The sequence below is a fragment of the Thamnophis elegans genome, chromosome 14, assembly GCF_009769535.1.
Source record: "Thamnophis elegans isolate rThaEle1 chromosome 14, rThaEle1.pri, whole genome shotgun sequence".
Classification (NCBI taxonomy): Eukaryota; Metazoa; Chordata; class Lepidosauria; order Squamata; family Colubridae; genus Thamnophis; species Thamnophis elegans.
The window spans coordinates 7,987,690-8,011,874 of NC_045554.1; the positions used below are offsets into that span (position 1 = coordinate 7,987,690).

The window sequence follows — 24,185 nt, forward strand, 5'->3', positions numbered from 1 at the left end:
AGTCCACACGTCTCAAAGTTTCCAAGTTTGGAGACCCTGCTTTAGTCCAGAGAAGTCTCGGGTGACCATGATCTCACCTGGAGGACCAAACTCCGAATCTCTGTTGGCACCAGAGGGTGAAATGAACACTCTGTGGACTCGCTATAATCATCTTGTAAGATCGGCTTTCTGGAGTAATGATGTCAATGCTTTTGTGAAATGTCAAAGGGAAAGGGGGGGGGGGCGTTGGAAAAATGAGGACCACCGGGAAAAAATAAAAGATAGGAATTTTTTCAATGGTGGCTAAGCTGCTTTGCAATGGCTTTCGGGAAACTGAAAATAAAAATATATATATGACTGGGATGCAGCATATTGGTGGGTGAGATTGAGAAATAAATCAGTTCTGATCAGAGTTGAAAAGACGCTGTCTCCGCCTTTACGGGAACTTCTGACGTTTCCCACCATTGGTTTCTCCTTTCCTGCCTGACTTCCAAAACCCTTGAGATGACAAAACCGGTCCGTTAAATAGGCTGGGATTTTCAGCCCCATCTTGAACATGGATTCGTAGGTTTTCTTAAAAGACCCCTCCCTCCATCAGCTCACCCGGAACCTGTCCCAACCCCATCCGAAGATTATCGCGAGGGGCAAAATGCTCAGGAGTTCCCCCCTTTAAAGCCGGCGATAGGGGAGTACCAGGTGCTACCTCAAGCGTCCATCTGGTCTCACGGGGCCCAGCTCGGATTTTGGATCCGGGCTGAGGGAACTCCAAGACGTCTGGCTGCAGGCCTGCATGACCGGACAGGAAGTTGGGCCTGTAGTACAGACGTCGACCGCTGACCACACGCTTCCTACCAAACTGTCCACCCAGCTCTCCAGCTTGGTGCCCGTCAACATGGCGTTCTTCTTCAACTGCTCCAGTTGGCCAGTGCTGACTGGAATGTTTAGCACAGGGTTGAGCCCTTGAAAGCTCTGCTCCATGTAGGAGTTCTTCGGAGGTCCACCATGCAGCTTCGTGGCTTCTTCTAAAGGCAAAAAAAAGAAGTATTTGGGTTAATATATAGCATCTTTTGCATTATTTTCATTAGAAATTGCCAATTCACTCGGTCAAATGCTTTCTCCGCATCCAGAAAGATAAGCGCTTGGGGGGGGACTTGGTTATTCTTTCCCAGATACTCCAATATATTAACAATTTGTCTTACATTACTTCTCCTTTGTCTCCCTTGTATGAACCCAGTTTGATCATTGTGGATCAGTTGCTGTGTAGCTAACATCAACCTGTTCGCTAATATTTTGGCAAAAGTTTTGTAATCTGTGTTGAGTAATGATATAGGCCTATAATTTTTTTGGCTGGCTAAGATCTTGATCTTCTTTGGGAATCAAGGATATAAAAGCTGTTCTCCAAGATGGAGGTACCTTTCCTTCCATTTGGATTCTGTGAAATAATTCCTTAAGAGGTTCTACCATTTCTAATTGTAAATTTTTATAGTAAACCGCATACACACACACACACAGACACACACACACACACACGTATGTATGTATTTAGTGTCACAACCCCTGGTATGCCCAAATATGGGAGGAAGTCTACTGCTTCCATTCTCTGTCTATCGGCTCGTCACAAGAGACCATCCAGACAGAAACCCAATATTTTTTACTGTTGCCTTTGTTACATTTGTGTTGTATTTGTGCTGATAAATAAATAAAGGGAGACTAGTATAGATCTATTTCAAGCTATTTAGCTCTCATCAGCTAGCCATACCCTTACTGGGATTCAAACCTGGGCTGTATTACATATTAGGCAGATGTGTTAACCACTAAGCCACAAGGTTCTCCTCCTTTATCAGCTGAGCCAGGGAAATAGGTATGTATTTAGTGTCACAACCCCTGGTATGCCCAAATATAGACAGAGAATGGAAGCCGTAGACTTCCTCCCATATTTGGGCATACCAGGGGTTTTTTGTCGGGACCAGGAGTTTGCTTCATGCTCTCGGGAAGCCTCAGTCAGAACATGTGCACTGAAGCTGAGCGAGATTCTGATTGAAGACAGGGCTCTCCAAATTTGAGAACTTGAAGGCTTGTGAATTTCAAGGGCCAGCTATGAACTCTGGGAGTTGGGAGTCCACATGTCTCCAAGTTGCCAAGTTTGGAAGATATCTTCATTTAAGACCTAGAGATCCGCTCTAGAAGAACCTTGAAGGAAGCTTCCACCTCAGCTTCGAAAGCCAGGGAGGGTTAAAGGCCAGGAATGACATCAGGACCTGACTACAATTCATGGCACGTTGCCGAGGTGGCACAGTGGTTAAATGCAGCACTGCAGGCTACTTCAGCTGACTGCAGTTCTGCAGTTCGGCTGTTCAAATCTCACCAGCTCAAGGTTGACTCAGCCTTCCATCCTTCCGAGGTGGGTAAAATGAGGACCCGGATTGTTGTTGGGGGCAATATGCTGACTCTGTAAACCGCTTAGAGAGGGCTGAAAGCCCTATGACGCGGTATATAAGTCTAACTGCTATTGCTATTGCTATTGCTTTTTCGACCCTCCAACAGCAAGCTCCAATTTTCAGGAAAGTCAACATTTCCGCATCCGCTGGAACTTACAAAGTCTTGTCTTGCCCAGCCTGTGTGCTCTTCATGTATTGAGCCGTCTAACTAAAGCTTAATTAAAGTTTCAAACATGGAGCACCCCAATTATTTCAAGGTCATCATCTATTAAATATGTGCTGGGGAGGGGGTTTCCTACTCCCCTACCATTAATGGCAGCTTCTGGGCTATAATTTGTCAAAGCCTTCTTTGCTTGGCCTGAGGATAATTCTTCCCAGCGTCTCTCTCTCTCTCTCTATTTTTTTTTTAAAGGGCACTTGTTCTTGCGTGCAATTTCCTTGTAAATTTTAACTTTGGTATGTAAATCGCCCGTAAACTGGAGTGAAAGTCTCAAGCCGCCAGCTGAGCGGTTTGAAATGGAGAAATGGAGGCAGACAGTTGCTGTCCGCTGAGTTTCTCTGAGCAGCAAAATCTGCTCCATTAATTCAAAAAGAAAAAGAAAAAGATCCTGCAGAGAAAAGATCACAACGGGGTCAGCAGGGGGAGGTCGAAAAAGTCGAGAGAAGTGTGACACACATCAAAAAATAAGTAGAACTTCAACCCCCACCGTCACAGCTGCCTTCCTAACCTTTTGATCACACCCTGCAGACACAGCTGGAAATGAACCAGTCTTTTTAAACATGTGTGATTACAGGGGGGAAAAAAAGAGATCTTCCTTTCAGGTAAGTATTATGAGGGGAAGGTTCCCCCTTTACGGTTGGGTTCGACTCTAGGCGGTGATGCTCATCTCCGTTTCTTAGCCGAGGGAGCCAGCGTTGCCCGAAGACGCTTCCGTGGTCATGTGGCTCATGGTCACTCATGCCCTTGTCTAAGGGTCAGCAATTTGCAGCTCTGGAGCCGCATGTGGCTCTTTCATCCCTCTGCTGTGGCTCTCTGTTGCCACAATTGATAGGGCTTTCGGTTAGGACAGGTAGAGGAAAAAGGATACTGTGCTAGGAGGAAACTCTATGGTGGGGGAACCAGACTTCCGGCCAGCAGAGGAAAAAGGACGCCGTGCTAGGAGGAGACTCTATGCTGGGGAACCTGACTTCTGGTTAGCAGAGGAAAAAGGACGCTGCACTAGGAGAAGACTCTATGATGGAGGAACCGGACTTCTGGTCAGCTCCAGAATTGAATGGGGGGCTCCCGATTAGGACCTTTGTGACTCTGAGTGTTTAATGTTGCTGACCCTTGCCCTAGTCACTTCCCGTCTTGACTACTGCAACGTGCTCTGTATGGGGCTGACCTTGAACACCATCTGGAAGCTCCAGTTGGTGCAAAATGTAGCGGCCCGCATGGTTTTGTGCAAACCCAGCTGTGCACCTGTATCACCGCCGTAGAGCTGGGGTGAGCGGGTGTGGCCACCTGTGGTTTCTGCTACCAGTTCGGGCGAACCGGTGCGAACCGGTAGAATACCACCTCTGCCCCACTTATGCTGGAGGATGGATTTGACTGAAATCCCAGAGCAATTCCAGGAGAGGAACTGTGTCCGTCTATGGTTTCTTCTCAAACTGGAGATGCTTCTGATGAAGCTTAAGAGCCATCTGCCCAGTCTTGAACAACAGCCCAATGGTCAGCCTGCCAAAGCGCTCCAAAATTGTTCCGTGGCTGGTTTTATCCATCCCGCTCAGCTATCATGTGGTCGGTTTTGGGTTTAGTCTGGAGGAGTCGGGGAATCTGGCCAGGATGTTAAACCTCGATTGGCAGGCTTAGCAACTGACTTGGACCAAAGTCATCTCGAGGGGTGATCTGCTGAGGAAGCGGGCGCTGTTGTTGAAAATGGGGGGGGGGGTCCTCAAAGAGCTGTTTCTACATTCCGAGTTGGAGACAGTCAAACTGAAGACCTGTGAAATACCCTTGTCAGAGTTGGAAGGGACCTTGGAGGTCTTCTAGTCCAACTCCCTGCTCAAGCAGGAGACCTTATACTATTGCAGACAAGGGGTGGTCCAATCTCTTCTTGGAAACCTTTATTGATGGAGCAACCACAACTTCTGAAGGCGAGCCATTCCACCGATTAATTAGTCTCACTGTTAGGACATTTCTCCTTAGTTCTAAGTTGTTTCTCTCCTTGATTAGTTTCCACCCATTGCTTCTTGTCCTGTCTTCAGGTGCTTTGGAGAATAGTTTGACCCCCCCCTCTTCTTTGTGGAAGAGCATAGAATCAGGAAAGGACCTTGGAGGTCTTCTAGTCCAACCCCATGCTTAGGCAGGAAACCCTACACCACTTCAGACAAAGGGTTATCTAACATCTTCTTAAAAACTTCCAGTGTTGGGGCATTCACAAGTTCTGGAGGCAAGTTGTTCCACTGGTTAATTGTTCTAACTGTCAGGAAATTTCTCCTCAGTTCTAAGTTGCTTCTCTCCTTGATTAGTTTCCACCCATTGCTTTTTGTCCTGCCTTCAAGTGCTTTGGAGGATAGTTTGACTCCCTCTTCTTTGTGGCAGCCCCTGAGATATTGGAAGACTGCTATCATGTCTCCCCTGGTCCTTCTTTTCATTAAACTACCCAGTTCCTGCAAATGCCATGTGTCAATGAAAAGGACAGCAAAAATTTGACTCCCTGTGTTGCTGATAGCTAAAAAGTACTCACAATGGTTTGTACATATACAACTATGGGATGGTTTTCCTCCTCCTTCACAATACTGTCCCCTGAGGTGGCGCAGTGGTTAAATGCAGCACTGCAGGCTACTTCAGCTGACTGCAGTTCTGCAGTTCGGTTGTTCAAATCTCACCAGCTCAGGGTTGACTCAGCCTTCCATCCTTCCGAGGTGGGTAAAATGAGGACCCAGATTGTTGGGGGCAATATGCTGACTCTGTAAACTGCTTAGAGAGGGCTGAAAGCCCTATGAAGCGGTATATAAGTCTAACTGCTATTGCTATAACTGCTATTGATTAATATAGATAGCCCTCAACTTCCAGTGGGTGGAATATTCAGATTTTGCTCCCAACGGTTTCTTTCGCTTTCTCATTTCGGGGAAAAAAACTACACCAAATAAATAAAGGCTTACCTTGTCGGATGGCTTGCTTGTTCAAAAATGTCAGAGGTGAGACCAGGAATTTGGTCTCGGCCACGGGGACCCAGTGATGCAGGATTTTAAGCGTCCAGACCCCGGGCCGGAGGGGTAAATTCAAAGGTGGCTTGTAATGGGTGAATTCGGCACTGGATTCGATCAGGATATCGTAGGTGGCGGCGATGACGTTGACGGGATCCACCCAGATCACCGTCACGGTGACGTTGGGGCCTTTCGCCCACTTCTGCATGCCCACCGGCTCGTCCGTCGGGGAAATAAGGCCTCCGAAATTGCGGAATATTCTCTCCTTCGCATCCCAGTCTGTGCCGACCTAAAAGAGCAGAAAGTTGTCAGATATTTTTAAGTACGAAGCGAGGCGTGAGGTAAACTGAGGAGCTTTATTTCAACAGGTCAGTAACAGCAACTGTTCAGAACTCGCGCGCCGGACAGCGCTGCCTGACAGCTATTTATATGGATAGCTGTCAGACGGCCAGCCAATGGGAGAGGCGCAATTCTCCCGCCGGCAGCCAACCGCGCCTGGGCCAATCAGGTTGTAGCGGGGCGTGGCTTGGCTGCCGCTATTGGCTGGCTGCCTGACAGCTATTCATATAAATAGCTGTCAGGCGGCCAGCCAATGGGAGAGGCGCAATTCTCCCGCCGGCAGCCAACCGCGCCTGGGCCAATCAGGTTGCAGCGGGGCGTAGCTTGGCTTCCAGCTGCGTCAGGAGGAAGCAACAGATATGACTCTCAGCCAATGAACATCTGTTTTCCCTACAACAGCTTTGTGAGGTGGTTGGCTTGTCTTAGAGTCACCCAGTATTCTGACCCAGGCTTCCCCAGCAGCACGAAGCCGAGTCCTTGCCCCGATAAACCCCTTTTATTTAATTCACAGTGAATTCCTCTCCAGCAAAGTCTTTCCTCTCCCACCGTTTTTCAAGATAGTTCACAATTACCGACCGTTATCAGGCTTGGAGAGTGGCCAGGCCGAGATCTTTCAGATGCCGCAATACTTGGCAAGAATGCAGGAATGAACTAATTGTCTCCTGCAAACTCCACTCCCCTTTCGCTCCTCTTTTATTCCCTATGGGAGGGGCCATTCACCATCCACCTCCCAAGTCAACACTTGTTCCTTAGCTGTTCCTTTCTCCTGTTAACTCCTGGCAAATGCGCACACTGGGAACAGGCTCCAGCTGTTCTTCTGCCTCAGTGATATCTGACTCTGAAGGCAGCTGATAACTGTCAGACGGCCCTGGCCCCCTCTCTGCCTCCGACACAGAGCCCTCATCACAGTCTTCCCCAGACTCCAGGACTGTCCCATGTTCCTCCCCAACCTCCTCACCGTCTGAATCTGCAGCCAGCTCTGCTGGAGGGCTGGCAGGCCACAACACCCAGGTAGAGCCCATGGGGGGAGGGACTCCATTCCTGAACCCATAACTTCACAGCAACACATTAGTTTAAATAACACATCAATACATGATTTATTTATAGGTCTTTATATAGATGACAAATTACATATATAAAAAAGAGCAAATTCAACCCAAATTCATTAAAAGTTGACCAGGACTAACTATTGATCTGCTTTAATCAACATGCATTAGATGCCTTCACCTCTCCTGAATATAAAAGCAAGTGATATTTAAATATCGAACTTTCTAATACCAACTCAAGATTAATAATGCTGTTTCTTCTGGCCTTTTACAATTATTCCAGGAAGAAGCCAAACACTTTTTTTTCTTTTTTAAAAAATGGCTTCAATATACTATTTCAATCCTTTAAAGCATAATTCCAGAGGGGAAAAGGACACATTTACTAATGCAGGAACTAAACCACAGGCTTTCAAGATTCAGTTAAGTGAAATGTTTCATTAATGATTTTGCCTTGAGTTTTTAAAAGATAACCTTCAACTTTTGGACCAGAGTAATACGTGCCTTCTCTTCCTTGCAATAGATGAATAAGCATTAGATGTTTCTCCAGTTGACTGTTAGCTGCAGTTCGGCGGTTCAGATCTCCCTATCATCCATCCATCCATCCATCCATCCATCCATCCATCCATCCATCCATCCATCCATCCATCCATCCATCCATCCATCCATCCATCCATCTATCTATCTATCTATCTATCTATCTATCTATCTATCTATGTTATCTATCTATCTATGTTATCTATCTATTTATCTATTTATCTAGCTACATCTATCTATCTAGCTACATCTATCTATCTATCTATCTATCTATCCATCCATCCATCCATCCATCCATCCATCCATCCAGCCAGCCAGCCAGCCAGCCAGCCAGCTAGCTACATCTATCTATCTATCTATCTATCTATCTATCTATCTATCTATCTATCTATCTATCTATCTATCTATCTATCTATCTATCTATGTTATCTATCTATCTATGTTATCTATCTATTTATCTATTTATCTAGCTACATCTATCTATCTAGCTACATCTATCTATCATCTATCTATCTATCTATCTATCCATCCATCCATCCATCCATCCATCCATCCATCCATCCATCCATCCATCCATCCAGCCAGCCAGCTAGCTACATCTATCTATCTATCTATCTATCTATCTATCTATCTATCTATCTATCTATCTATCTATCTATCTATCTATCTATCTATCTATCTATCTATCTACCTACCTACCTACCTACCTACCTACCTACCTACCTACCTACCTACCTATATCTATCTATCTATCTATCTATCTATCTATCTATCTATCTATCTATCTATCTATCTATCTCTATCTATCTATCTATCTATCTATCTATCTATCATCTATCTATCTATCTATCTATCTATCTATCTCTATCTATCTATCTATCTATCTATCTATCTATCTATCCATCCATCCATCCATCCATCCATCCATCCATCCATCCATCTAGCTACATCCATCTATCTATCTATCTATCTATCTATCTATCTATCTATCTATCTATCTATCTATCTATCTATCTATCTATCTACCTACCTACCTACCTACCTACCTACCGATCTATCTATCTATCTATCTATCTATCTATCTATCTATCTATCTATCTATCTATCTCTCTCTCTCTCTCTCTCTCTCTCTCTATCTCTCTATCTATCTATCTATCTATCTATCTATCTATCATCTATCTATCTATCTATCTCTATCTATCTATCTATCTATCTATCTATCTATCTATCTATCTATCTATCCATCCATCCATCCATCCATCCATCCATCCATCCATCCATCCATCTAGCTACATCCATCTATCTATCTATCTATCTATCTATCTATCTATCTATCTATCTATCTATCATCTATCTATCTATCTATCTATCTATCTATCTATCTATCTATCTATCTATCTATCTATCTACCTACCTACCTACCTACCTACCTACCTACCTACCTACCTACATCTATATCTATCTATCTATCTATCTATCTATCTATCTATCTCTCTATCTATCTATCTATCTATCTATCTATCTATCTATCTATCTATCTATCTATCTATCTATCTATCTATCTATCTATCTATCTATCACCAAGAGCTGTGGTGGTGCAGTGGTTAGAATGCAGTACTGCATTCGAATCTCTCCAGGCTCAAGGTTGACTCCACCTTCCAGACTTCTGAGGTGGGTAAAATGAGGACCCAGATTGCTGGCGGGCAAATAGGCTGACTCTGTAAACCGCTTAGAGAGGGCTGTAAAGCACAGTGAAGCAGCATATAAGTCCAAGTAATATTGCTCTTGCTCTTTTCTCCCTCCTTCCTTCCTTACTTACTTCCTTCCTTCCTTCCACCCTCCTTCCCTCCCTCCCTCCCTTCCTTTCCATCCACTCATCCATCCATCATGCACAGTGGTTAGAATGCAATATTGCAAGCTAATTCTGCCGACTGCCAGCTGTTTGATTCTCACCAAGTAGCGTCCACCAACTCTCACAATCCTGAAACTTCCTTTAGCTGCGTCTTCAAAGCAAAAGATGGCTTCCTTTTATGAGCTAGAAAACTTTCTCCTACCCAACTGTGAGCTTTTCTAATTGCAGGGAGTTATTTCTGGCTACGGACGCTAATTTTATACCAAACATTTGGGAAGATGACGACGGTCCCTATAATCTGGGCAAGGTTATTTTCCTGCTCCTTTTAAGAATACTCTCTCTGATTTTAACCGGAGAAAGTGCGAAAGGGGGAAAAAAAAGTCTTACAACTTTTGCAAAAGACACAAAGAGGCACTTTGGTGGTCACCCAACCACAAGGCGCAACCTACCATCTCAACAGCCAACACAAATTAACGTTTAGCAAACGTTCAAAGGAGGTCAGGCTAGAAGAACAAGCATGTCCATCCTGCCTCGCTGACCTCAAAACCACAATGCATGGGATGACATGGGCCACCCCTGCCAAGGACAGATGGCTACCAATTTAGACGGTTTCGTTTTATATATATATAAAAATGAGATATATTCAGAGGACCAGTAACTCAGTGGCTACTAATCTTGATACTATTTTCTGCCTCCTATATCCACAGGAGCAACCTATTTTAACTACCTGTTTATTCTTGGGAATGTTTCAAAATTCTTTTAGCTGGTCATCCAGGGACAGTGGCTAAGATGCTGAGCTTGTCGATCAGAAAGTTCGGCAGTTCGGCGGTTCAAATCCCTAGCGCCGCGTAACGGAGTGAGCTCCCATTACTTGTCCCAGCTTCTGCCAATCTAGCAGTTTGAAAGCATATAAAAATGCAAGTAGAAAAATAGGAACCACCTTTGGTGGGAAGGGAACAGCGTTCCGTGCGCCTTTGGCATTGAGTCACGTGGCCACATGACCACGGAGACGTCTTCGTACAGTGCTGGCTCTTTGGCTTTGAAAAGGAGATGAGCACTGCCCCCTGGAGTTGGGAACGACTAGCACATATGTGCGAGGAGAATCTTTACCTTTACATGGGACACGATTTATGCACTGGACAGGATGATGTAATACAACCAAGAGAATGTTCTTATTCTACTCTGGTGGTTCTCCAATGTCATTATTTTGTTTTAAAATTAATTACAGGATTGAGAAGGAGCTATCTCAACTTCAAGCAGCAGCTGCCTGACCTTGGCTGAACTAAGTAGAGACAGGATCAGTTAGTATTTAGCTGGGAGACACCCAAGGACTATATCTTAAGGTGGAGAACTTGAGAATGTATCTTGGAAGAAAACTGTAGCTAAGTATTTTCACAGCGATGCCAAGAAAACAGCAAGGGTGTATCCAGGAATTGGATCCTGGATACACCCTTGTATCCATCAAGACTGAAGTCTGACTTCAAGGAAGCTGTGGAAAGGGAACTAAATCAGAAATAAGAGCAATAACAGAGTTGGAAAAGACTTTGGAGGTCTCATACTTGCATAGCTGCTTGTCAATGTATACTGTGTAGGTTTCCCTGTTTCGAATCGATAGGAATGCCAAGCAATTTGCTTTTGATTGATTTTGTGATTGTTCATTGCCCGAGGTCACATGTTGGAGATGGGCAGCCATAGCAATTGAATAACAAACTAAGTAGCTAGCTAACTAAATAAAATGAAGGAGGGAAGGAAGGAAGGACGCAGAGCTTCAGGCTGACTGATGTTTCTGTTGAAGTTCTTCATGTTACAGATGTCATACCTATGCAATTGAGAAATGCCTTTATTTGGGGAAGGTTCGGCTTTTGTTCTGTGATCGATTTCCCCCAAATGGTTTGGGGCCTGTACCTCTTCTGCAAAGCATTAAATATATCCAATTGTCTCACAAGGAAATATTGGGATGGCTGTGTTTCAGGAGTGCAACACTTATGGAAATACGAAGTATCTTCAAAGGTGTTGAGGCCAATCATAGATATAGATATAGAATGAGTTTGACAGAGAGAGAGATTGATAGACAGAAATGTGTAGATATAGAATGAAATAGATAGACTATCAGTGACAAGAGAGATTCTACTGAAGATATAGTTAGATGATAGATAGATAGATAGATAGATAGATAGATAGATAGATAGATAGATAGAGATAGATATAGATACAAACATACATGCAGATAAATGATAGATGATAGATGACCGACAGACAGATAAGATGATAGATAGATACATACACACATACATACATACACATACATACATACATACATACAGACAGACAGACAGACAGATACTGTACATAGACAGACAGAGACAGGCAGACAGGCAGGCAGACAGGCAGAGATTATAGATAAATGGATAGATGGAGAGAGAGACAGATAATAAATAGATGGAGATAGGTAGGTAGGTAGGTATATGTCTAGATAGATAGATAGATAGATAGATAGATAGATAGATAGATAGATAGATAGATAGATAGATAGACAGACAGACAGACAAACAGATAGATAGATAGATAGATAGATAGATAGATAGATAGATAGATAGATAGATAGATAGAGGATGGATATATGATAGATAGATACCACAGATAGATACCATAGATAGAAAGCAGAGGTGGGTTCCTACCAGTTCGCACCTATTCGGTAGAACCGGTTCGTCAAATCTACCGAACCAGTTAGAAGAGGTTCCACCAGTGGACCCGGAAAGCAGGCCACACCTACAGAAGAGGTTCCAAAATTTTTTGAAACCCACCACTGGTCCTTGGACATGATTATTCTACACTATCATGCTCCTATTTATAAAACTCAGGGCCTCTGTGAAAGGTAAGGATGACTACTGCGTTTGTGGTGCAATCAGAACATTGTGTGTGTTGAAGTTGTTTTAACGCAAACCAAAGATGCCTTTTAAAAAACAAGTTTACATCATATTCTTATGCATGCCAGTGCTGTGTGTGAGGTAATTTAAGGTGGTTCTAACAAGTGTCGTCGGCATCTTCATATCCGGTCATATAGGCGGCAAGCCATTCCCGACCGGTCACATGGGCAGCAAGCCACTCCCACAAAGGAGGCCACACCCACAGAGTAGGTTCGAACAATTTTTGAAACCCACCACTGATAGAAAGATAGATAAATAGATACCATAGATAGAATGATAGATAGATAGATAGATAGATAGATAGATAGATAGATAGATAGATAGAAAGATAGATAGATAGATAGATACCATAGATAGATAAATAGATAGATACCATAGATACCATAAATAGAAAGATAGATAGATAGATATCAGATAGATAAATAGATAGAAAGAAAGAAAGAAAGAAAGATAGATAGATAGATACCATAGATAGATAAGAGATAGATAAATAGATAGATATCAGATAGATAAATAGATAGAAAGATAGATAGATATCTGATAAATAAATAGATAGAAAGAAAGATAGATATAGATAGATAGATACCATAGATAGATAGAGATAAATAGATAGATAGATATCAGATAGATAAATAGATAGAAAGATAGATAGATAGATAGATAGATAGATACCATAGATAGATAGATAAATAGATAGATACCATAGATACCATAAATAGAAAGATAGATAGATAGATAGATAGATAGATATCAGATAGATAAATAGATAGAAAGAAAGATAGATAGATAGATAGATAGATAGATAGATAGATAGATAGATAGATACCATAGATAGATAGATAAGAGATAGATAAATAGATAGATAGATATCAGATAGATAAATAGATAGAAAGAAAGAAAGATAGATAAATAGATAGATAGATACCATAGATAGATAGATAAGAGATAGATAGATAGATATCAGATAGATAAATAGATAGAAAGATAGATAGATAGATACCATAGATAGATAGATAAGAGATAGATAAATAGATAGATAAATAGATAGATAGATAGATAGACAGATAGATAGATAGATATCATACATAGACAGTCAGAGACAGATGAGACAGACAGACACCCTTCCTGAGCAATCTGGTCTTCTCCTCAGTCCCATCTGCAGATCCCTTGGCTCCCGATTCAGTTTTTGCAGCTTGCAAACTCCATCTTCTCCCCTCCCCCCCTCCAAGGCTGATGCATCATTTGGCCAAGACAAATAATGTTTTGACTCCTGGTTTGTCTCTAATTGTTCCTCATAAACAGGGACTGTTCAGTTCACACGGGGAACACTAATTGCCTGCTGCCTAGTTAATTTTCCTCTCCTTGATTAATGGCAACTGTTAAACAAGGCCAGTAACCAACTTTCTCCCTTCCCCTCCCCCGTTTTCCTGATTCGGTTGAGAGCAAAAGATTCTTGGAAGAAGTTCAATGAAAGCCATCTTGTTTCTACCTTCAAGAAGTGGGCAAGGAAGTCCCTGCCTGCATATGGCTTCGTTTAGGCAACATACTGCGGAAGCCGACTGGATAAACTTAGAAACGTGTTCAAACAACACGTTAACCTGTTGTGTGAACCAGTCAGCTGGGTTAATTAAGGTTTCAATGCTTCCTTTCAGTGATCAAGATGATCCCCATTACCCTGTTGGCTTTTGTAATGCCATAAAAATTGGTTGTATGTCTCAGCTGGGGGTGCCAAATGGGTGGAGGGCCTTGTTTCTTGGCTGTTTTAGATCCATTGTAATAGTTTTACTTGGTGCCATATATATTTATTTTCTACCATTTTAATTATTTTAATAGTTGCAATTGTTTTAAATTATTTTTGTATATTGTACGCTGCCAAGGGCAGCTATAGAAATCAATCCAACCCAATGAAACCCAACCCAACCCAACCCAATTCAACCCAACCCAACCCAACTCAATCCAATCCAACTCAACCCAACCCAAATCAATCCAATCCAACCCAACCCAATTCAATCCAATCCAACTCAACCCAACCCAACCCAATCCAACCCAACCCAACTCAACCCAACCCATCTCAACCCAACCCAATTCAACCCAACCCAACTCAATCCAATCCAACTCAACCCAACCCATCTCAATCCAACCCAACTCAATCCAATCCAACTCAACTCAACCCAACCCATCTCAACCCAACCCAAATCAATCCAATCCAACCCAACCCAATCCAACCCAACTCAACTCAACCCAACCCATCTCAACCCAACCCAATTCAACCCAACCCAACCCAACTCAATCCAATCCAACTCGACCCATCTCAATTCAACCCAACCCAACCCAACTCAACTGCCATTAAAACCATCCATTTCAAAACTCCGTTATGCCCCCCACCCTCAACTAGGGATATGAACTATCTTCACCTCCAGGAATGTAGGTGAGAAATATGTACCTCCAAGAACTGTAGCCTTCCAAAATCACTCGGGGGGCTTGCAATCTTGAACACCTTCTTAGGTATAACCCACGTTTCTAAGGTCTCCAGTTTACTGGCAGCCAAATTGGTTGTGTGATGTTTGATGAGGAAGCCCTGAAAATGATCAGCGAGAAAGTAGAGATGGACTGACACTGGATGCCCCATTGGGTAGTATCTGGAAAAAAAGAAAGGATCGGAGAAGAAAGAAGAATGACATTCATTAAAACAATAATTGAGAAGCAAAGGATCAGCGGCGGAAAGAATTTTTTAAGAAGCAAAAATCTTGGGTTAACTTTCTTTGGGTTTAATGCAAGATAGAGAAGCGGAGGACACAGAAGATTGTTAGAGAGATGAAGGAGCAATAGAAGACCAGGTATCTGGTGAACAAGTGAAGCCAAGAATATCACAGACGATCATTAAATTGCAGGGGATCTTCCTTTCAAAAGTCATTCTCTTTCATCTACCTGCCCAGGAATTGCCAGGGCAAAACAAGTCTTCAAGGTAACCTTTTCTACCCACCTCTAGCAAAACCTACTCCCAATAAGTAGTTGTTATCTCACTTGCTCCTACAGATTGGGCCACACACTTCAAAGGAGACAAAAGTCAACACCACAAACCCCACAAAACTTTGGAGGCCAGACCCGTTCTAGAAGATCGTCCAACGTACTAGAGATAGAAATTGAGCTGTCCTCCTTATTTTCTTCTCCAAAATTTTGTGGGTTTTGTGGTGTTGACTTTTGGACTTGTTTTACCCTGCCAATTCCTGGGCAGGTAGATGAAAGAGAATGAGTTTTGAAAGGAAGATTCCCTGCAATTTAATGATCGTCTGTGATATTCTTGGCTTCACTTGTTCACCAGATATCTGGTCTTCTATTGCTCCTTCACCTCTCTAAGGAGGACAGCTCAATTTCTATCTCTAGCACCTTGGACGATCTTCTAGAATGGGTCTGGCCTTCAAGAGTTGGTGAGAGTCATGATGGCAGCAATGGGCAATACTTGAAGGAAGGATGTTAGGACTTGTAGTTCACCAACATCTAGGGCATCCCAGCTTCTCAACGCTGTCTAAACAGAGATGCAACCCTCAGTTGGTGTGATGATTTGGAACTGCAGGGTGAAAGGATGGTTGATCTTACCGACAACTGTTGTCACCATCCATATGGAAGGACGTTTCTGCTTTCTTCAAGCCCAACCGGGAAAAAGAGTGGTAGAGAGTCAGCGCAACATCACTAATGGTGTGGATCCCATCTGGTTCATCGTATACATTTTCCCAGTACGATCGGAGGCCCGGGGTACCAGAAGGATAGTTACCATACAGGTAATAATCCAACTGGGAGATGACTTCCTGATTGACAACCGCCTCAAACTTGCGTGCAAAGAAGGTTGGTCTTGCGGTTTGCTGTTGGGGGAGGGGGGGAGAGGGGAGGAACAGGTTATGGAAGGAAAAATTAGATCGGAGTTCTTGAATTGAAGGCTTTGATTTCTGAATGCAAATCCTTCACAGTCACCAAGCTTGCCTGGGAGCTGATGGAGGCTGAAATCCCGAACATCTGGAGAACATCAAGTTGCTTAATCCTGATCTGTTTCTTCCATGCAATTTGCAAATCAAGAAAGTTCTTAAAAATACTTCAGTGTTGGTCTCTTTTATGGTATCTATCTATCTATCTATCTATCTATCTATCTATCTATCTATCTATCTATCTATCTATCTATCTATCTATCCATCCATCCATCATCCATCCATCCATCCATCCATCCATCCATCTATCTATCTATCCAGCATCTATCTATTATATACCTAAATACCTGCCTGCCTACCTACCTACCTACCTTCCTATCTCCCTCCCATCCCTCCATCCATCCATCATCTATCTATCTATCTATCTATCATCTCTCTCTCTCTATCTAGCATCTATCTATTACCTACCTATCTACTTACCTACCTACCTACCTATCTCCCTCCCTCCCTCCCTCTCTCACATACATACATACATACATACATACATACATACATACATACATACATACATACATACATACATACATCTAAGCACCTACCTACCTACCTACCTACCTACCTACCTACCTACCTACCTACCTACCTATCTATCTATCTATCTATCTATCTATCTATCTATCTATCTATTTATCTTAGTATCGATCCATCCATCCATCCATCCATCCTATCTATCAATATGTAAGTATATTAGAGGTGGAGACCCTGTATGCAACAAAATTTCATTTTAATGTATGCCAATCCATGTACATTGAAAGTGACAATAAAGTTATTCTAAGTCTACATCTATCTATAGCTATGTATCCATCCGTCTGTCTTTCTATCTATCTATCTGTATGTATCTATCTCTACAACTATTAAAACAATTGAAATTTACCAAAGAAGTTTATTGACTCTTCCCAACTCTGGATTTCAGGGAGGGAGGGAGGGAGGAAAGGAAAGAAGGAAGGGGGAGGGAGGGAGGGAGAGGGGAAAGAAGGAAGGGAAAGAAGGAAGGAAGGATGAGAAGAAAGGAAGGATGGAGGAAGGGAGGAAGGAAGACAGATCTGTCCTTCTACTTCTATGAAGGGGGACCCATTCAGGTTACAACTCACCTGGAACCGGTGAAAGTCAGATGGCTTAAAATCATTGGGGGAACAGCCGCACCAATCCACAATATTCTTGTACTGACATTTACACCCCAGCTTTCGGTTCCAGTTTGTGATACGCAGGTTATTGTCCACCATGGTGTCACAATGAGGACTGTTTTCCAAGACGGTGTGGAAGAAAGACTGCGGGGAAAAACAACAACAACAACCCCAGAGTTTAGACAGCGAGCAGGCATGGAAATTCCACAAGGAAGCCAGGTTCATTTGACAACCATGCTACGAACTGAACAATGTAACAGTTGCAGTGGTTCACTTAACTGTGGTGAGAAAGGTCGTTAAATAGGGCAAAACTCTTAACAACTGTCTCACGTAGCAACAGAAAGCTTGTGGTTGCATGAGGATGATTACCCATAATTGTGCAGGGAAGATGAGTAGCAAAGCTTCTTCTTCTTCTTCTTCTTCTTCTTCTTCTTCTTCTTCTTCTTCTTCTTCTTCTTCTTCTTCTTCTTCTTCTTCTTCTTCTTCTTCTTCCTCCTCCTCCTCTTCCTCTTTTTCCTCTTCTTCTTGTTCTTCTCCTCCTCCTCCCTCTTCTTCCTCCTCCTTTTCTTGTTCTTCTTATTCTTGTTCTTCTTGTTCTTGTACTTCTTGTTCTTCTCCTCCTCCTTCCTCCTCCCCATCTCCTCCTCCTTCTCCCCCTCCTCTTCCTCCTTCTCTTCTCCTTCTTCCTCCTCTTCCTCCTTTTCTTCTTCTCCTTCTCCCCCTCCCCCTCCTCCTGAGTTTTGTCCAAACCAGATTTTGAATCCATGATGTTCTTCTTCTGCCTGGACTTTGTTTGCCCTTAATGTTTCCTTGGAGGATTACAATTCCATGATAGAATTCTTTATTTATTGGCCAAGTGTGATTGGACACACAAGGAATTTGTCTTTGGTGCAGATGCTCTCAGTGTACATAAGGAGAATAAAAAATACATTCATCAAAAATAAAAAGATACAATACTCAATGATAGTCAAGCTTACTAATAAGCTATCAAATCGTGCTAGGAAACAAATAAAACAATATAAATTGAAAAATACAAGCAACCTGGTTATAGTCAAGCGGGGAGAGATAGATACTAGCAAGGAAGAGAAGAATAATAGTAATACAGTCTTAGTAGATTATTTGACAGTGTTATGGAAATTAGTTGTTAAGCGGAGTGATGGCATTGGGGGAAAAACTCTCCTTGTGTTTAGTTGTTCTGGTGTGCAATGCTCTATAGCGTCGTTTTGAGGGTAGGAGTTGAAACAATTTATGTCCAGGATGTGAGGGGTCTGTAGATATTTTCCCAGCCCTCTTTTTGACTCATGCAGTGTCCAGGTCCTCAACGGAAGGCAGGTTGGTAGCCATTGTTTTTTTCTGCAGTTCTAATTATCCCCTGAAGTCTGTGTCTGTCTTGTTGGGTTGCAGAGCCAAACCAGACCATTATGGAAATGCAGATGATGGACTCAATCATTCCTCCGTAGAACGGAATCCTTAAGTGAAATATGCCGTATTTTCCCGGGCGTCGCATCACATGTCCGAAATATTCCAACTTTCGCTTTTTGATGGTTTAAAACCAAAATATCGAACCAAACTTTGGAACCCACAGAATAAGAAATAGGAATAGGAAAAAAATAAATGAAATAAACGTAAGTAGAAAATATATCCGTTATAGGCTCAGATGAGCTACGGCAGCGTTGAACTTTGAAGTTTAACATGCACTCTGCAATCTTAATAGAAATAGTCCTGCACGTACGGCCCCCTTGGAGCCCAAGGTTTATGTTGCGAAGTGAGACACTCGTCCGGCGAGTTTTGCCCCATTTTACGACTTTTCTTGCCGCCTTTCTTAAGCGAATCATCGCAGTTCCTGGATTAGTAGCACGGTGGTTAAGTTCAGCTGGCTTCCTTGTTATCAGAAGGTTGTAAAAAGGCAGTTGTAGCCGTATGGTCTTTGGGAAGTCGGGGGGAGGGAAGGGAGGTGGGGATTTAGGGGGAGGGGGGAGGGGGGAAATACAATATGTGTTAAATTCCATGATTGCATTTGTATACTGTGGCTTTTTAATGTTAGTGCGAAAACAGAACAAACCGAATATACTGGAAGGTAATAGAAATATACCGAAGGAAAGAGTCGAGTGAAAGAAGAAGGAGGGTGGAGAGGGTGAGAGAGAGGAGGAGGAGAAGGGAGGGAGGGAATGGACTAGAGGGAGTGATAGGGTTAGGGTTAGGGTTAGAAAGAAGGGGAGGGGAAGTAGGCGTAGAGGGGTGTGTGAGAAGGAAGAATGAAAGTTGGAGGGGGTTGAAAGAGGGTGTATGGTGGGCCAAGGTGGTATATTGGGTTTGTATTGTAGAGGGCATTTTCTATATAAGTGAGGGCCGTGTTTATTATTCAATGTTATATGCCCTGATTAAGCACAGTAAATATGTGATTGTATAGAATGAAAAAACATAATAAAATATATATTAAAAAAAAAGGCAGTTGTAGCAATAGCAGTTAGACTTATATACCGCTTCATAGAGCTTTCAGCCCTCTCTAAGCGGTTTACAGAGTCAGCATATCGCCCCCACAGTCTGGGTCCTCATTTTACCCACCTCGGAAGGATGGAAGGCTGAGTCAACCTTGAGCCGGTGAGATTAGAACCGCTGAACTGCAGATAACAGTCAGCTGAAGTGGCCTGCAGTACACCCCCCCCGCCCCCAGGACGCTGTAACCATTATGAGTCAGTTGCCAAGTGTTTAAATTTTGATCATGTGATTGTGGGGATGCTTACGGTCGGGAGTCGTACTTTTCAGGGCCTTTGAATGGTTGCTAAATGAACTGTCATAAGTCGAGGATGACGTGAATTAAAAAAGGAGTAGGAAACAAGAGGATGCAGTTTTGAATGCTTGGCTCTTTTTCTCCCCACTCAAGGTTTGTTTCTGGGGATAAATTCCCCAAGGCCGTTCCTGTAGGCCAGACGAGTGTGCTAACAAAGCCATTTTCAAGAAATATTATCAAAACAAATACCACCACCACCCCGATAAAAACACCCCGAATTGCAAAATAAAACAAAATCAAAACATCCATAAACAACGTGGCTGCCTTACTTGGAAGCCCTAATACTGTTTATAATGATCTCATGCTGAATTATGCCACTTGCCCCCGCTCCCCCCGCCCCTCCTTTTCCAAGGACAAGCTGTCTCCTGCGATTATTTCTAAAACGCTTACGCCATTATTTGCTGTTTGAAGGCAGGCGAGAACTCTGATCTGGAAGGGAAGCTGTGTTTTTTTTCCCCCCTTTCCCTTTTTTAAAAAAAATAAAAATAAAATTGAGATCACTGCAATTTCAACGTTTAGAAGTCCCAGGCAATGAGACAGCCCCATAGGGTAGGGTGGCCTTTTGTACGTTGAGGAGGAGAGGGGAAGAGGAGAAGGAGGAGGAGGAGGAGGAGGAAGAGAGGAGAAGGAGGAGGAAGAAGAGGAGGAGAAGGTAGAGAGGAAGAAGATGAAGAAGAGAAGAGGAAAGGGAGGAGGAAGAGAGGAGGAGGAGAAAGAAGAGAGGAAGAAGAAGAGGAGGAGGAGAAGCTAGAGAGGAAGAAGGTGGAGAAGAGAAGAAAGGGAGGAGGAGAAAGAAGAGAGGAAGAAGAAGAAGAGGAGGAGAAGATAGAGGAAGAAGATGAAGAAGAGAAGAGGAAAGGGAGGAGGAGGAGAGGAGGAGGAGAAAGAAGAGAGGAGGAGGAAGAAGAAGAGGAGGAGAAGATAGAGAGGAAGAAGATGAAGAAGAGAAGAGGAAAGGGAGGAGGAGGAGGAGAAAGAAGAGAGGAAGAAGAAGAGGAGGAGAAGGTAGAGAGGAAGATGAAGAAGAGAAGAGGAAAGGGAGGAGGAGGAGAAGGTAGAGAGGAAGAAGATGAAGAAGAGAAGAGGAAAGGGAGGAGGAGGAGAAAGAAGAGAGGAAGAAGAGGAGAAGGTAGAGAGGAAGAAGATGAAGAAGAGAAGAGGAAAGGGAGGAGGAGGAGAAAGAAGAGAGGAAGAAGAAGAGGAGGAGAAGGTAGAGAGGAAGAAGATGAAGAAGAGAAGAGGAAAGGGAGGAGGAGGAGAAGGTAGAGGAAGAAGATGAAGAAGAGAAGAGGAAAGGGAGGAGGAGGAGAGGAGGAGGAGAAAGAAGAGAGGAAGAAGAAGAGGAGGTGGAGGAGAAGGTAGAGAGGAAGATGATGAAGAAGAGGAAAGGGAGGAGGAGGAGAGGAGGAGGAGGAGAAAGAAGAGAGGAAGAAGAAGAAGAGGAGGAGAAGGAGAAGGTAGGAAGAAGAGGAAGAAGGTATGGAATCTCGTTTGATGGCCCTTCGTCTTAAGGGGACCCACAGGTCGACTCACCTCAGCAGGAAGCAGAGTAAAGGAATAGAAGCGCTTCATCTTGGTTACCAGGTCATCTGTTGAAAAGGTGATGTACTCAACAAACTTCCTGTTCAGCAGAAACCAATCGGAACCCCCGTCCACAGTGATTCCTTCTGGAATTTTCCGGTCCCCAAGCCTCCACATGTGGGTGTCACATTCCAGAAATAATCGATCAAGGCCTTGTTTTCTAATAAACCTGGAGAAACAGAAGACAAGAAGAGCAAAGGATTAAGACGTTCGTTGGAGGGACGCGGTGGCTCAGCGGCTAAGACGCTGAGCTTGTCGGCCAGAATGGTCGGCAGTCAGCGGTTCGAATCCCTAGCGCCGCATAACGGAGTGAGCTCCCATTCTTTGTAACAGTTTCTGCCAACCTAGCAGTTCGAAAGCACGTAAAAAATGCAAGTAGAAAAATAGGAGCCACCTTTGGTGGGAAGGGAACAGCGTTCCATGCACCTTTGGCATTGAATCATGCCGGCCACATGACCACGGAGACGTCTTTGGACAGCGCTGGCTCTTCGGCTTTGAAACAGAGATGAGCACCACCCCCTAGAGTCAGGAACAACTAGCTCATATGTGCAAGGGGAACCTTTATTTACCTTTCCCTAAATATATTGAATACAGTGTAATTGTCCTGGCATTTCACTTGCCATAAAACAAAGGTAAAAACAAATAAATACTATTTTAAATGGTGCTAGTGTTATTTTTGACCATTCTAAAATATCAACTTCTCTAACATTCTAATACCTGCATAGTATCTCTTTCCATGTCCACCTAACCTGATTCTTTCACATTCCAACTTCCACCTCATGTTGCTAACCATTGGTCGAATCTATTCCATGTAGCATAGTATTCTGTATCTCCTTCATCTTTTATTTTTAACGTTAGTCTATCCATTTCCGCACAGACTAGTCTCTTCCTTATCGTCTCCTCCTCTGAAGGGATGTTTTCACTCTTCCTCTGCTCCGCATACACCATTCTTGCTACGGTCAAGATGTGTAATATTAGGTATCTTGTCCCTTTATCATCTGATATAATGCCTAATAAATAATTCTGGCTTAAACTCTGTACGTTGTCTAACCATTTGTTCTAGCCACCTATGAATTTGTATCCAAAATTTCCTTGCCTTGACACAGATCCACCACATGTGATAGTATGTGCCAGGTATTTGCTTACATTTCCAACAGTTTCGGGGCATATTTGTTAGGGATGTAATCCTAGTCTTGGGTTGTGTGTGTATATATATATGTGTGTGTTTTCTGAGGTTTTCGTGGGTGTTAGTATGTAGGTCTTTGGTTATTTGGGTTTTCTCCCGCGTAAAATTGGAAGACACTTCCAATTTTACGCGGGAGGAAAACCCGAATAACCAAAGACAGACAGACAGACATACATACATAGATACATACATACATACACACACACACATATACACATACATACACACACACACACACACACACACACATATATATATATATAAAAGCCATGATTGAAATAATGTATCTGCCACTTTAAATGCTCAAGTGAGAAGTGATTGGATGCTGTTGCTTTAATCAGCCATAAGAGGGAGTAGGAACTACTACTGGTTGTTCCTGGTTGTTCCTGGTTGTTCCTGTATGTTCTCCGTGCTTGTTATTGGAGTTGAATACTGTATATTGGATGGTGGCTACTCTGTATGTTAGTTACCTGCCTACATGGTGAATCGTGAGTTGAGCATCTGTAAACCAATGTGTTGTATCATAGGCTGTGTATATAATTCAAGACTACTTATCACTTGTTTTGGAGAATGTTTATCCTACTTTATTTTTTTAAAAATAAGTAAAGTTATCTTTGCTTTAACTTCCGCGGCTGTGATTGATAGCGTGACTATTTAGTGGCACATTCCTTGCTACCTTCTGCTACTCCACTCTAGTCTCTCTCTCTCTCTCTCCCTCCCTCTCTCCCTCTCTCTCTCTCTTAGCTATGGAAATGTCCTATTTCTCTAAACTAATACATGGACATAATGTATTAAATGTTTAAAGTAATGTATCCCCTAATGGGTTCCCTTTTTTCCTCCTCCTCCTCCCCCACCAAAAATAAAAATCGATGCTATAAACCCCCATCACCATAAATATTTGATCCTGCATGGAATTGACTCAATCATCCACCTGGAGATTCTAGAACCTCTGCATTAAAATTGCAAAGTTGTTGTGACCTAGGCTTCCTCCAAACCATGAAGCAGACTCCTTGTCCCAACAAAAATCCTTTTTATTAATTTACTGTAAATTCTGCTCATTTGAATCCAGCAAAGTCTTTCAAGGGAGGATTTACAGTCACGGACCTTATCTGGCTTGGAGAGCTGCCAGGCTGATATCTGCAAAACTTGGCAAGGAGCCTCAGAGAGTCACGAACAATGAAGCGAACAAATGGTCTCCTGCAAACCTCCACTCCAC

The 24,185-nt window shown here is 43.0% G+C and overlaps 1 protein-coding gene across 1 annotated transcript in view; it reads right to left on the reverse strand.

Annotated features, from left to right (window-relative positions):
• Positions 1–6: 6 nt before the first annotated feature.
• The window catches only part of XYLT1 (xylosyltransferase 1), a 170,904-nt gene continuing 146,725 nt past the window's right edge, over positions 7–24,185 (reverse strand). Inside the window, exons 9-12 of the mRNA XM_032230135.1 lie at positions 15,905–16,167; positions 14,751–14,946; positions 5,565–5,898; positions 7–1,001 (exon numbers count right to left, since the gene is read on the reverse strand). Coding sequence (XP_032086026.1) covers positions 679–1,001; positions 5,565–5,898; positions 14,751–14,946; positions 15,905–16,167 — 1,116 coding nt within the window. The 3' untranslated portion in view covers positions 7–678. The remainder of the gene's footprint in view (positions 1,002–5,564; positions 5,899–14,750; positions 14,947–15,904; positions 16,168–24,185) is intronic.